Below are 12567 nucleotides of genomic sequence, written 5' to 3'. Positions count from 1 at the left end.
CTGGTTATTTATGTTCAACGGATCTCGAAAACGGCTCTAACGATTTTCATGAAATTTGGAACATAGTAGGTTTATTATATAAAAATTCGATTGCACTAGGTCTCATCTTTGGGAAAATTCGCTGAACGACATTAAAAGGATAATTCATCCTTGGCTGAAACAGCTGTGGATAGAAAAAGTGAGTGAGCGAGTGAGTATGTGAAAAATCAAAATATCGCATCCCCGAAATTCATAAGATGACTCATATAGCCAGCTGTGAAATATAAACACGATTATTTTAGAGAATTGTGTTCTGTTTATCAATAAATAAAAATAACGAGCGAAGCTCGGTGCCCTGATATTAAAGATTTAAACATATCAACATTTAAACATAAAGAGAAATGCAAAACCGTCGACTTGAATCTTAGACCTCACTTCGCTCGGTCAATAACTTAAGAACTAGTAAAAAATTATGTCAGTTACAGCCCAATCCTATATAGAAACAGTCATCAATAAAATCTGGAAACATGAACATTATACTCGAAAGTAACACGTGAGAGTCTTAATACATTTTTTTTCAGTTATATTTTGTTTTTCTCCAATAAGTTTATTAGGGAAATCCAACTATAGGGACAATGGGCTATCAACCAGCTTTTCATTCTTGTCCTGAAAATTGTCAGTGTTTGAGCCTCTTCCAAGTGGTTCGGCAGCGAGTTAAATACATATGCCGTGAGCTAGATTTGTAAAATGTCGTTCTGTGTGGTTCAATTCTCAATGCAGCTCTGGATCTTGTGTTATAATTATGGATATTTGACCATGTTGTCCAATTTGTCTTGTATTTAAAGACAAAGATAGATAAGTAAATATAAGTAAATATAAAGAGCAGGTACAATTATTATTGATGCTGATCGGAAGAGGAAGCGGCATGAGGATCTTGGTGGCTTTATAAATATAATCCGAATTATTCTCTTTTGGACCCTAAAATCCGGCAGTGAGTTTCCTGAGCCCCCCAAAGAAGTATTCCATAGGAGAGGCTCAAAGTAACCATGATAGGCAGTGACAACTGCCTCTCGGTCCAGTATACTAGAAAGCCTCGACACCAGAAAAGCTGCCGAATTTAGTTTTTTTCAGAAGTGAATCAATGTGAACAGACCATGACAAGCCCTGGTCTATTGCCAGTCCCAAGAAACTTGTAGAGTTAGATTAGCGTTGAACTTAGACTGTGTGATAAATTGTCCTGCAGTAAAGGCCCACATAGCCATCACCTAGCCTTACATATATATTAAACTGAAAAAACAGTGTTACAGAGTTTTTGAGAGATGAGTGATTTACATGATTTTGATGTGGTTTGTTTTAGAGTGTTCCAAGAGATGTTGTACGGCATCTCGACTGGATTCGGATCACCACAAGTGCCAGTGGCTGAGCTGTTGGCACGTGCAGTGCCTAGCCTTCCCAGTCCACAAAAGCCCAAAAGTAGTAATTTCCTGCAAGTGCCCGATATCGAAACTCCTAGGTCAGTGAGATTTCAAATTAATTCACACATATAACATTTCGGGAAAGAACATTTCGCTCACTTGAATATAATGACAGTTTACATTCTTTACATCTTTGAGACAATAATGAGTGTGAAAGAAAATCTTGGAAATATTTTGACGTTAGGACATAATCATAGGTACAGCACTAGAAACAGAGATAAACTTTTACATTTGCAAAGCCATAGACTTGAGTACTACAAGAAGAAGCCCACATACATTGGAGCCAAGTTCTATAACAAGCTACCGACGCGAATCCAACAAGAGCTGAATCCCAATAAATTCAAATTGGAATTAAAGAGATATTTAACTGGAAAAGCTCTTTATAATATCGAAGAATATTTGAATGAATGAGATCAGCTCCTATGAGTTGAATTGTATTGTATGTTTGTATTGTTGTATTCTGTAGATGTTTTATTTGTTATGTATTTTATTTTTAATTGTATCTAATCAAAGATATATATTTATGACACTATTCATTGTATACACTGTACAAATTTATGAATAAAGAAATTATGATATGATATGATATGTTATATTATTCTATGAATCAATTTGACGACATAGCAGTCATAGAGATGCATTAACTAGCAGCTCGTAGTGTAGAGTGAAATTGAAGAATGCTCTATATATATATATATATATATATAGTTATACAATCAATTAATTAATTTATTTTATTTTCTACTCTTATACCAATTTTCAACTCAAGTAAATTTATGTGAGAGCATAAAAAATAACTAGACAATAATAAATATAAAAGTAATATACATGCAAAATAATCTTACGTCAGAATTTTAATTAAGCGAACCAAAAGCGATCAAAATCAATATTAAATGTAGAAAAGATAATTTCTATAATGAATCCAAAAACACAATATTTTGTCGTTTCAACTCAGTTTCTACAACAAGCGATGATCCATAATCATTGCAATTTCTATGTAATACTGTAAGACTATCTAAATATGTGACAAAATACAGTAGGCCTATTGTTTTGTTTTCTTCAACTTCTATTATAATGAGTTTGAATTAATGAGAAGAATTCGAAACGAAAATTCCCAAATATAATTTTTACATCATTCCGCAGAAATAGTTCGTCCCATTTCCATTGAAGAAAGTTTAAATGTCATCTTCAAATCAAATCGCCAACGACAAGTATAAAACAAGTATAGGCCACGTCATAAAATCACAATCATTGTTATACATGTACATAAGATCACAAATATCACGTATGATATCCGTATGATCTCTTGTATTGTTAACCTCATTTATGTTGTATTCAACAAAATTTCATATAATCTAAGCAATATTTTGGCATTTTTTGTAAGATCTATTTGAATTTAATGGCGGAGGATTGAGATATTTAAATTTTATGCTAATTTGAAAGTCGGAAAGAGGATCTGTAAAACTTGAGAAGGAAGAACCAGCACTCGCCAGCCAGATGCCACCATAAGAGGACCCCAAATATTTTAGAGCGAAGTACCTTATTAATAATTTTGTAAAAATTAAAGTTAAAGTAAATTATTAAATTTCTTAAAAGACTTCGTGATGCTATTGTGAAGCAGAAGTCATTTTTCATTTTAATTAAATTTATAACCCCTTGGAGGAGACGATTCCGGCTACCATATTCCCGGACCACATGGAGTTGGATCGACATCGGCGGCTTACAAGAAGATTTTCGACACGTGAGTGATTAAATTTGAATTTAGTGATGGGCGCCCTAGTGCTTCGAATTAATCTGATGATCAAAGCTAGCTCGCCGAAAGGGTTATTATAAATTGAGAAATTAATAAGAGTAATACTTGCGCAAGTAAAAATTAGTATTAAAGGTATTTAATTGAAAGAAAAATATAGATCAATATTTTAGAAATTTCTATTTAATCAAAGAAGTACGAAATCTAGGCTATCAAACGTATGCATACAATATTTAATTTTTTGCAATACAATTTGCGATAATTTATCATAGTTCTAATTCACTAGATGAATGGCTCTACCTATTCCGTCAGGTGCCGAATCTTGCACCCTGAGATAAAAATATATATTCGATACAAATAAATCTACTAAATACTAGAGATTTTAATATATATATATATTTGGATTATTAGTGGCTAATTTATCAAGCTGATCTTAGAGCACATATTTTTGATTGAATTATCCAAGCCGACAAGTATTAGCAAGTACATGTCACAGCTACATGCAAAAGAATGCATATGATTTCAAGATAAAGGCACATGGTAATGATTCGTGCCACAAATCTAGAATATAAAGTTTAGCCTGTGATATTTTTATTGATTTCAAATATTGTTCTATTTTTATATTATATTTTTTATCGCTCTATATATATTTTTTGCCTCGATTGATCTTTGCATTATTTGTGTAATATATGTGTGAAATTTTCATGGTGTGCAATTTATTTTTTATTCCTCATCTCTATAGTATAAGTATCATTTTTATATATATTTATTATTTATTGAATTACAAGAGTTATTGGAGAAGCCCATATCTAGGCCTATCAAGATTTTTAAGACTGAATACTATTAGAAAACCACGACCTAATTATATTAAATCTCATGCTTTACCGACTGATGCCAAGCAGGAGGCTAATCGTTATTTAAATATAAAGAATAACGTGACAGAAAGACATGTCGTACCAACGTGGGACTGATGATGAGAGCCAAGCTCATTGAATAATTATTTGAAATTAGGTCAATAACCATATTGAAAATTATAGATAACTTATACGAGTTGTGAGGAAAACTGGCGAAGGGAAATTTGTATTACTTTTTGGGGAATCAATAGCTTTAAATAAAGAGAAATTATATGTTTTAAAGAAAATTTTTATTATTGTTATTGTAAAAAGAAAATATATTTTATAGAGAGAGCTATTATATTTTATGGGCCTAAACTGCTAGTCAGAAATCAATGAATAGTATTATTATATTATAAGAGCTTAAGTAATAAATAGGTTACCTGGCTTGTAATGTCCATAGGCCTATCCTCATTTGTGTCCTTATTAATGCCTTGTTGGCCAAAACTTTCACTTTTTTAACAAACACTTGACACTTAATCCATTTTTAAAATATGAGTCTCTTTTCGTCCACGCAAAGTAAGGTAGCAGACACACTGCAGACGGCGATAGTAGCGGAGATCGACGCTGAGGGGGGCGCGATGGAGTCCAACGCCCAGATATCTTCAATCACCGCCAAGAATCCTGTGAACAGTAATAAACCGTTAAATGTCTCCCAAGAAGCAATAAGGAGGGTTATAGTAGAGGGGATGATCAAGTCATTTTCTAATAGTTTAGAAAAAACAATGACCACAGTAATGAAGAACTTAAAGGCGGAAATGAAGGAAATGCGGGAATCACTGAAGGATACATCGGTAAGAATGGGTAAGGAGACTGCGGAAAGAATAGATAACCTACCAGCACAAAACACTTCACAAATTCATGAAATAGCTACAAACAGGAACAATAGTCAACTTATTTCCATAAATAAACAACAGAATAGTAAATCTACACAAATAGCTCACCTAAATTCTGATATAAATCAAAACAAAGTACAACTTAATTCATTGGAGACAGCCGTTGGAGAACAGCAATTATTTTCATCTGAATTAAATGCCGAAGTAGTAGATAATGAAACAGAAGCTTCTAGTCATTGGAAACAGGCCCAAGAGAAGTTGGTACAACTTGAAAGTCAAATACATCAATTTCCGCACGAGAATATAGAGCCTATTCCCATAGCAACGTTTGATTCACTACACAGTTTCAATGAATTAGGCCGTTTTGACAATACAGACCGCTATCTCCAACCTAAAGAATTTATAGATCAGATAAAACTAGTTCAATCATTAACACCCACCTCTTGGAATTTTTGGCGTCTTCGTTTGACTAGTTTATTGATTGGCGAACCCCTGATGTTCTTTCGGAATAGAGTCCATGAATTTACATCATTGGATGAGTTTGTAGCTGTCTTCCTGGAACAGTATTGGAGCAGAAGTAAACAGTTGGACGTGCTAGCGGACATTATATCATGCGATTTCAACCCTAATTTAGACGGTGCATGTACCACTTTCGTCACTGCCCTACAGTTTAAAAATTCTCAATTGAGCGAGCCCATTAATGAATCGGCATTAGCAAGTATTATTTTAAAGAAGCTACCGTATCAAGTTAGAATGGCACTCGCCACACAACCCATTACTGATTGTAAGCAGCTGATAAATCATTTATATGGCATACAGTCTGCAATGGCAATATCAACCCACCGCTCAGACCAGAGATACGCATCAAATCAGCATAATTCAAAATTTAATCCGCATAACAGCCAAAATTATGAACCGGTATCATATGATCGCTACCGATCTGCTCCTCAATTTGAACGCCGCTATGAGCACAGGCAAAATGGTAACTGGAATAATGAAAATTTCAAAATCGCACAACCAACCACTATGCCCAGCAGAGCAATCGTAAGAATCACTATGATGGCCGTGATCGATTAAACTCACATAATAATCACACACAAAACAATTACAACAGAAATTATAAACCGCCACCTCAACAAGTAAGTACAAATTATACATTAGCACATGCAATAGGAATGAATCAACAAAAACCCGGAACCCAACACCCAACGACCCGCCACCAGATACACAGAAAGCTACAGCTAATAAACCAGGACTATATGATACCCCCGATATAACACCTACAAGCTCCAATGAAACAAACAAAGAAAATCCAGATATTTTAACATCATACACCACCTTTAGAAATGATCCACCGAAAATATTATTAGAAAAACAGATGCCAATACAAGACAGCCTACCACTAAAAAACGCCGCCCACCATGCAATTAAAACCAGCCGCAAACATCAACCCATATTAAGTATTCTGTTTCCCACCGAAGAGCAACCCGCCACCAAAGAGTCACTACTAAATATAAGCAGTCACCAGATCATGCACTAATTAAGGAGTTGGTGAATACAGAAAAGATAAAAAATGTAATGGATCCGTGCACTGAACCTACAACCGCCTATCAAGGGACACCACCGAAGTGCACCAAGGACCAAGAGGATGACACCAGGCAGGACGGACTACCGGACAAGAGGAGCGACCATCGCAAGGCCCGGAGACGGAAGCGCCCGAGGACACCCGACCGGCATCAGGACGAGGAGGACGGACTACATGACCGAAGGTACAAGATGCATCCCAAGGCCCGGAGGCGGAAGAAACGGAGGAACCGCGCGCGCCGATGGAGGCCGCATGCACGCTTCAAGAGGCAAAGGAGGACATCGAACCAACACCGAGGAGAACAGCAACAGAGCATGCATCCGCGGCACATTCGTTTTAAGGAAGATGATCAACGATGTGACCGGAAGAATGGGCTAAGGGAATGTGATAAAAACGGATCGAATGAATGGTACAAAACCGGAGCTGCTTACGAAACTACCATGGATTCATGTTGGATTAAAAATGGAACTAAAAGGACTATTATGGATTCATGCGCGGACAATAGATTGGATTACTTGTGGAAGCTAAGGAAGAATGGAAAGTGTCTAAGAAGAGTGAAAGAAACAAGGAATTATATTAATAAAATGGAAGTACCTGACTATTATATGTGGAAAGATTATATTATTAAAGAACTGATTAGTGTTTTGATTTATTGTATTGTGTGGATTACCATGGCTGTGATAATATTGAAAAGTGATGCTATAATTAAGACCGTGTTATTGTTGAAAGAGTTTATTAGTGTTGATTGGAAGTGTTATATTATTGAATTGTTCATTATGATGATGAAGCCTAATAATGAATTTAAGTGGGTAGTATTGAAAGAAAATAAATGGAAGACTTTGGATCAATTAAAAGAAATAATTATTAAAGGAACAAGGAATTATTTAAAAAAGTACACAAGATACCGGGGTTTTATATTCATGAAGATAAGTTAATAATAGGACAGCCTCAACAATCAACAACCGGAAAACAGATAACCTCACCAGCCTACAATAGCTACAAGCAGAATGCAAGAAGATGCAAGTAAATCACAACAATTCTACATGAAATATCACAAAATTTGAAATAAATATGATAAGAAATCAAGGAAAACATTATTATCAAACCGATTACTAACCTTCCTTAATAAATTTAATATTGGTATGGGACCTCGTGGCAACAATCCAATGTTTAATTTCCTTCCAACCGTTAGAAGCCTGCAATAAGAAAAAGAACAATTTTTAAATATGTAATTAAATTATATACATCAGATAAAAAAGGACACAAGCGGGGATAATAAAATTAAAATTTGTTAATTACCTTTTTAAGAGAAAAAATTGAGCAGTTAGGTTAATAGTTATGAAACTCGACAGCAAATTCTGTAGAACCAGTGGCCAGCTGGCCAAAGCCACCCAAATCAAATGAATGTAATGTCTGTTGAACATATGTTTATAAAAAGAAATACTGTACCCAAAAAGTTATTTATTATTGTTATTTATTATATTATTAATGTCGATATATTTATTTATATGTTTTATATTTATTACTTTTAATTATGCCACGTTTGTTACCTGAAAAGAGTTAAAGTGAATACAAGCTACCAAAAAACCAAAAAACCATTAGCAAAAGAAAGTATTGTACCTGATGTATAGAAAATTATTTATATTAAGACCTAAGAAATACTATAAGACATAAGCCCAGAAGTTTATGAATCGAAATTATTGTCTAAAAGGAATCATTTATGAGAATTATGAAATGTGTGTAGTTAGGTTGGCGGCCCTGCAAGCGGCGAATTTAAAAATTACTGTGTTGTAAATGTGTCAGGAGGAGTGCGTTTAGAAGTTTATATTTATGATATTTTTATGTGTGTTGAGGAGGAGAATTTGTTATTGTTTTTGATAAAGGTATAAAGGAGATGCAGCAAATATGTCTGCGAAATGTGATAGAAGTAGGAGAGTATAATTCATAAATAAAGTATAGTGTATATCAATGTATTGAAGGGTGGGTTTTCATTAAAAACATTGTGATTCTCAATATTTTGAATTCAAACCCAGGGGCGCGTGTAACATATTTAAATCTGGGTAGATAAAAAGCCCTAACAGAAATAGTAATAGGTCTAAAAATAAAGTAATTGGCTAATATCGCCAAGCAGATAATAACCAAGATTAGATAGCATCAGCTTGTTCTGGCTAAATGGTACAAGAACCTAAAAAGGATTTGAAGGAAGTTTATTGCTCATAAATAGATTATTATTTAAAATATTTGAAGATTGAGGTTATGTAGATGTATTCACGGATCGGTGACCTAGAGATCGATCAAACCGAAGAACGTAGAATCTGACCAAAACCCCTTGGCAGAGCTTTATTGCATTCGGATGGTGTGCAATGTGAAAAAACACCCGTCCACGTGGCTAATTATTAGGTAGCATGGAATTAATATTAATGTATAGAATATTAACTAGCATGCAAAGAGCATAAATAAAAAACCAAATAAAAATAATTTAATGTATTCAGGAAATAAGAGTTACCAGGCGCATGAATACCTAATAAAATTTGCATGCACCAATAGTAAAAAATTATGTCAGTTACAGCCCAATCCTATATAGAAACAGTCATCAATAAAATCTGGAAACATGAACATTATACTCGAAAGTAACACGTGAGAGTCTTAATACATTTTTTTTCAGTTATATTTTGTTTTTCTCCAATAAGTTTATTAGGGAAATCCAACTATAGGGACAATGGGCTATCAACCAGCTTTTCATTCTTGTCCTGAAAATTGTCAGTGTTTGAGCCTCTTCCAAGTGGTTCGGCAGCGAGTTAAATACATATGCTGTGAGCTAGATTTGTAAAATGTCGTTCTGTGTGGTTCAATTCTCAATGCAGCTCTGGATCTTGTGTTATAATTATGGATATTTGACCATGTTGTCCAATTTGTCTTGTATTTAAAGGCAAAGATAGATAAGTAAATATAAGTAAATATAAAGAGCAGGTACAATTATTATTGATGCTGATCGGAAGAGGAAGCGGCATGAGGATCTTGGTGGCTTTATAAATATAATCCGAATTATTCTCTTTTGGACCCTAAAATCCGGCAGTGAGTTTCCTGAGCCCCCCAAAGAAGTATTCCATAGGAGAGGCTCAAAGTAACCATGATAGGCAGTGACAACTGCCTCTCGGTCCAGTATACTAGAAAGCCTCGACACCAGAAAAGCTGCCGAATTTAGTTTTTTTCAGAAGTGAATCAATGTGAACAGACCATGACAAGCCCTGGTCTATTGCCAGTCCCAAGAAACTTGTAGAGTTAGATTAGCGTTGAACTTAGACTGTGTGATAAATTGTCCTGCAGTAAAGGCCCACATAGCCATCACCTAGCCTTACATATATATTAAACTGAAAAAAAAACAGTGTTACAGAGTTTTTGAGAGATGAGTGATTTACATGATTTTGATGTGGTTTGTTTTAGAGTGTTCCAAGAGATGTTGTACGGCATCTCGACTGGATTCGGATCACCACAAGTGCCAGTGGCTGAGCTGTTGGCACGTGCAGTGCCCAGCCTTCCCAGTCCACAAAAGCCCAAAAGTAGTAATTTCCTGCAAGTGCCCGATATCGAAACTCCTAGGTCAGTGAGATTTCAAATTAATTCACACATATAACATTTCGGGAAAGAACATTTCGCTCACTTGAATATAATGACAGTTTACATTCTTTACATCTTTGAGACAATAATGAGTGTGAAAGAAAATCTTGGAAATATTTTGACGTTAGGACATAATCATAGGTACAGCACTAGAAACAGAGATAAACTTTTACATTTGCAAAGCCATAGACTTGAGTTCTACAAGAAGAAGCCCACATACATTGGAGCCAAGTTCTATAACAAGCTACCGACGCGAATCCAACAAGAGCTGAATCCCAATAAATTCAAATTGGAATTAAAGAGATATTTAACTGGAAAAGCTCTTTATAATATCGAAGAATATTTGAATGAATGAGATCAGCTCCTATGAGTTGAATTGTATTGTATGTTTGTATTGTTGTATTCTGTAGATGTTTTATTTGTTATGTATTTTATTTTTAATTGTATCTAATCAAAGATATATATTTATGACACTATTCATTGTACACACTGTACAAATTTATGAATAAAGAAATTATGATATGATATGTTATATTATTCTATGAATCAATTTGACGACATAGCAGTCATAGAGATGCATTAACTAGCAGCTCGTAGTGTAGAGTGAAATTGAAGAATGCTCTATATATATATATATATATATATATATATATATATATATATATAGTTATACAATCAATTAATTAATTTATTTTATTTTCTACTCTTATACCAATTTTCAACTCAAGTAAGTTTATGTGAGAGCATAAAAAATAACTAGACAATAATAAATATAAAAGTAATATACATGCAAAATAATCTTACGTCAGAATTTTAATTAAGCGAACCAAAAGCGATCAAAATCAATATTAAATGTAGAAAAGATAATTTCTATAATGAATCCAAAAACACAATATTTTGTCGTTTCAACTCAGTTTCTACAACAAGCGATGATCCATAATCATTGCAATTTCTATGTAATACTGTAAGACTATCTAAATATGTGACAAAATACAGTAGGCCTATTGTTTTGTTTTCTTCAACTTCTATTATAATGAGTTTGAATTAATGAGAAGAATTCGAAACGAAAATTCCCAAATATAATTTTTACATCATTCCGCAGCAATAGTTCGTCCCATTTCCATTGAAGAAAGTTTAAATGTCATCTTCAAATCAAATCGCCAACGACAAGTATAAAACAAGTATAGGCCACGTCATAAAAATCACAATCATTGTTATACATGTACATAAGATCACAAATATCACGTATGATATCCGTATGATCTCTTGTATTGTTGACCTCATTTATGTTGTATTCAACAAAATTTCATTTAATCTTCATATTTTATAGAAAATGCATCTTTCAATGTGTAATGTATGTGTAATGATTGACAGACCAAAAAGTGTGCCAAGCTCTCCAATGGTGAAGAGAGCATTCTCGAGATTAGGAACGCTGACGGCCGGGTGGGGCAGATCCATAAGGAAGCAGCATTCGCAGCTCTCTGCCGATGACAAGAAGAAGTGGGCGTCGTCGCAAGACTGCTCCAGTAAGCAATCATCACCTATCATCTTCCACTTGTTGAAGTAGTTTATTCATTAGTTGAAGTCAAGTTTTGTCTTAGTTGAATTGATATTATAAAACAAGTTGTTCATAGTTAAACTAAATCTCAACGACATTTTTATCAAATTAGTTCAAGCGAGTCTTGGACTCTGGCTTGCTTCCTAGTAGTTCTCATATTGATTCTGTACCCCCCATCAATATTCTAGGACATTGTTCCTGGACAAGAAACATTATATCTAAATTCCATTTTAAAGTGTCCGAAAGACCTTATTCACTAACACAGCCGTTTTACTATTTTTTCCTAAATAATGGCTAAACATATGGATATGAAAATTTGCACATTTTTTAAGACAATTAAACAAAGCAACAAAAAAATGTTCGAATTCATAAAACAAAATGGTGGCTGTTCAAAATTGTATTTCTCTAATTACAAAAAAATAGTTCATTTCAAAAAATACAAGAATAGCTTTTTCTAGTAAATTTGATTACAAATCGATTGACACCTCATTTTTCAAAATTGAAGGAATAAAAAGAGTGCGATATGGCAGCTATTCTAAACTTACGCTAAGACCAAGAGGGTTATGTAAAGTTCTATTATTGTTTTAAATAATTTAAAATTGCTTACGAAATAAATGCAAAGCTGATGGAGACCAGCATGGGAAAGTGACTAGATGGGAATAAAGTTTAGAAGGAGTAAATTTGTATGGTAAGGAGGAGTGGATAGTAATTCAAATCATCTGAAACAAACTAAAAACAGTTTGGCTTGTTTCCGAAATATCACATTTAATTTATGTGTAATGCTAAGTAACTCATGTTTATCATTCAATGTTTCCATGTTGGATCATTTTTATTTGCTTCAATTCCTCAACAAGCTCAAGTTGAATTATTGAT

The 12567-nt window shown here is 34.0% G+C and overlaps 1 protein-coding gene across 1 annotated transcript in view; it reads left to right on the top strand.

The window, feature by feature from the left end:
- The window catches only part of LOC111044358, a 354176-nt gene that overhangs the window by 264945 nt on the left and 76664 nt on the right, over nucleotides 1-12567 (top strand). The window contains exons 13-14 of the mRNA XM_039437842.1: nucleotides 1337-1492; nucleotides 11511-11662. Coding sequence (XP_039293776.1) covers nucleotides 1337-1492; nucleotides 11511-11662 — 308 coding nt within the window. The remainder of the gene's footprint in view (nucleotides 1-1336; nucleotides 1493-11510; nucleotides 11663-12567) is intronic.

The sequence above is a fragment of the Nilaparvata lugens genome, chromosome 11, assembly GCF_014356525.2.
Source record: "Nilaparvata lugens isolate BPH chromosome 11, ASM1435652v1, whole genome shotgun sequence".
Taxonomy (NCBI): Eukaryota; Metazoa; Arthropoda; class Insecta; order Hemiptera; family Delphacidae; genus Nilaparvata; species Nilaparvata lugens.
This window is presented reverse-complemented; position numbering and strand designations above follow the sequence as displayed.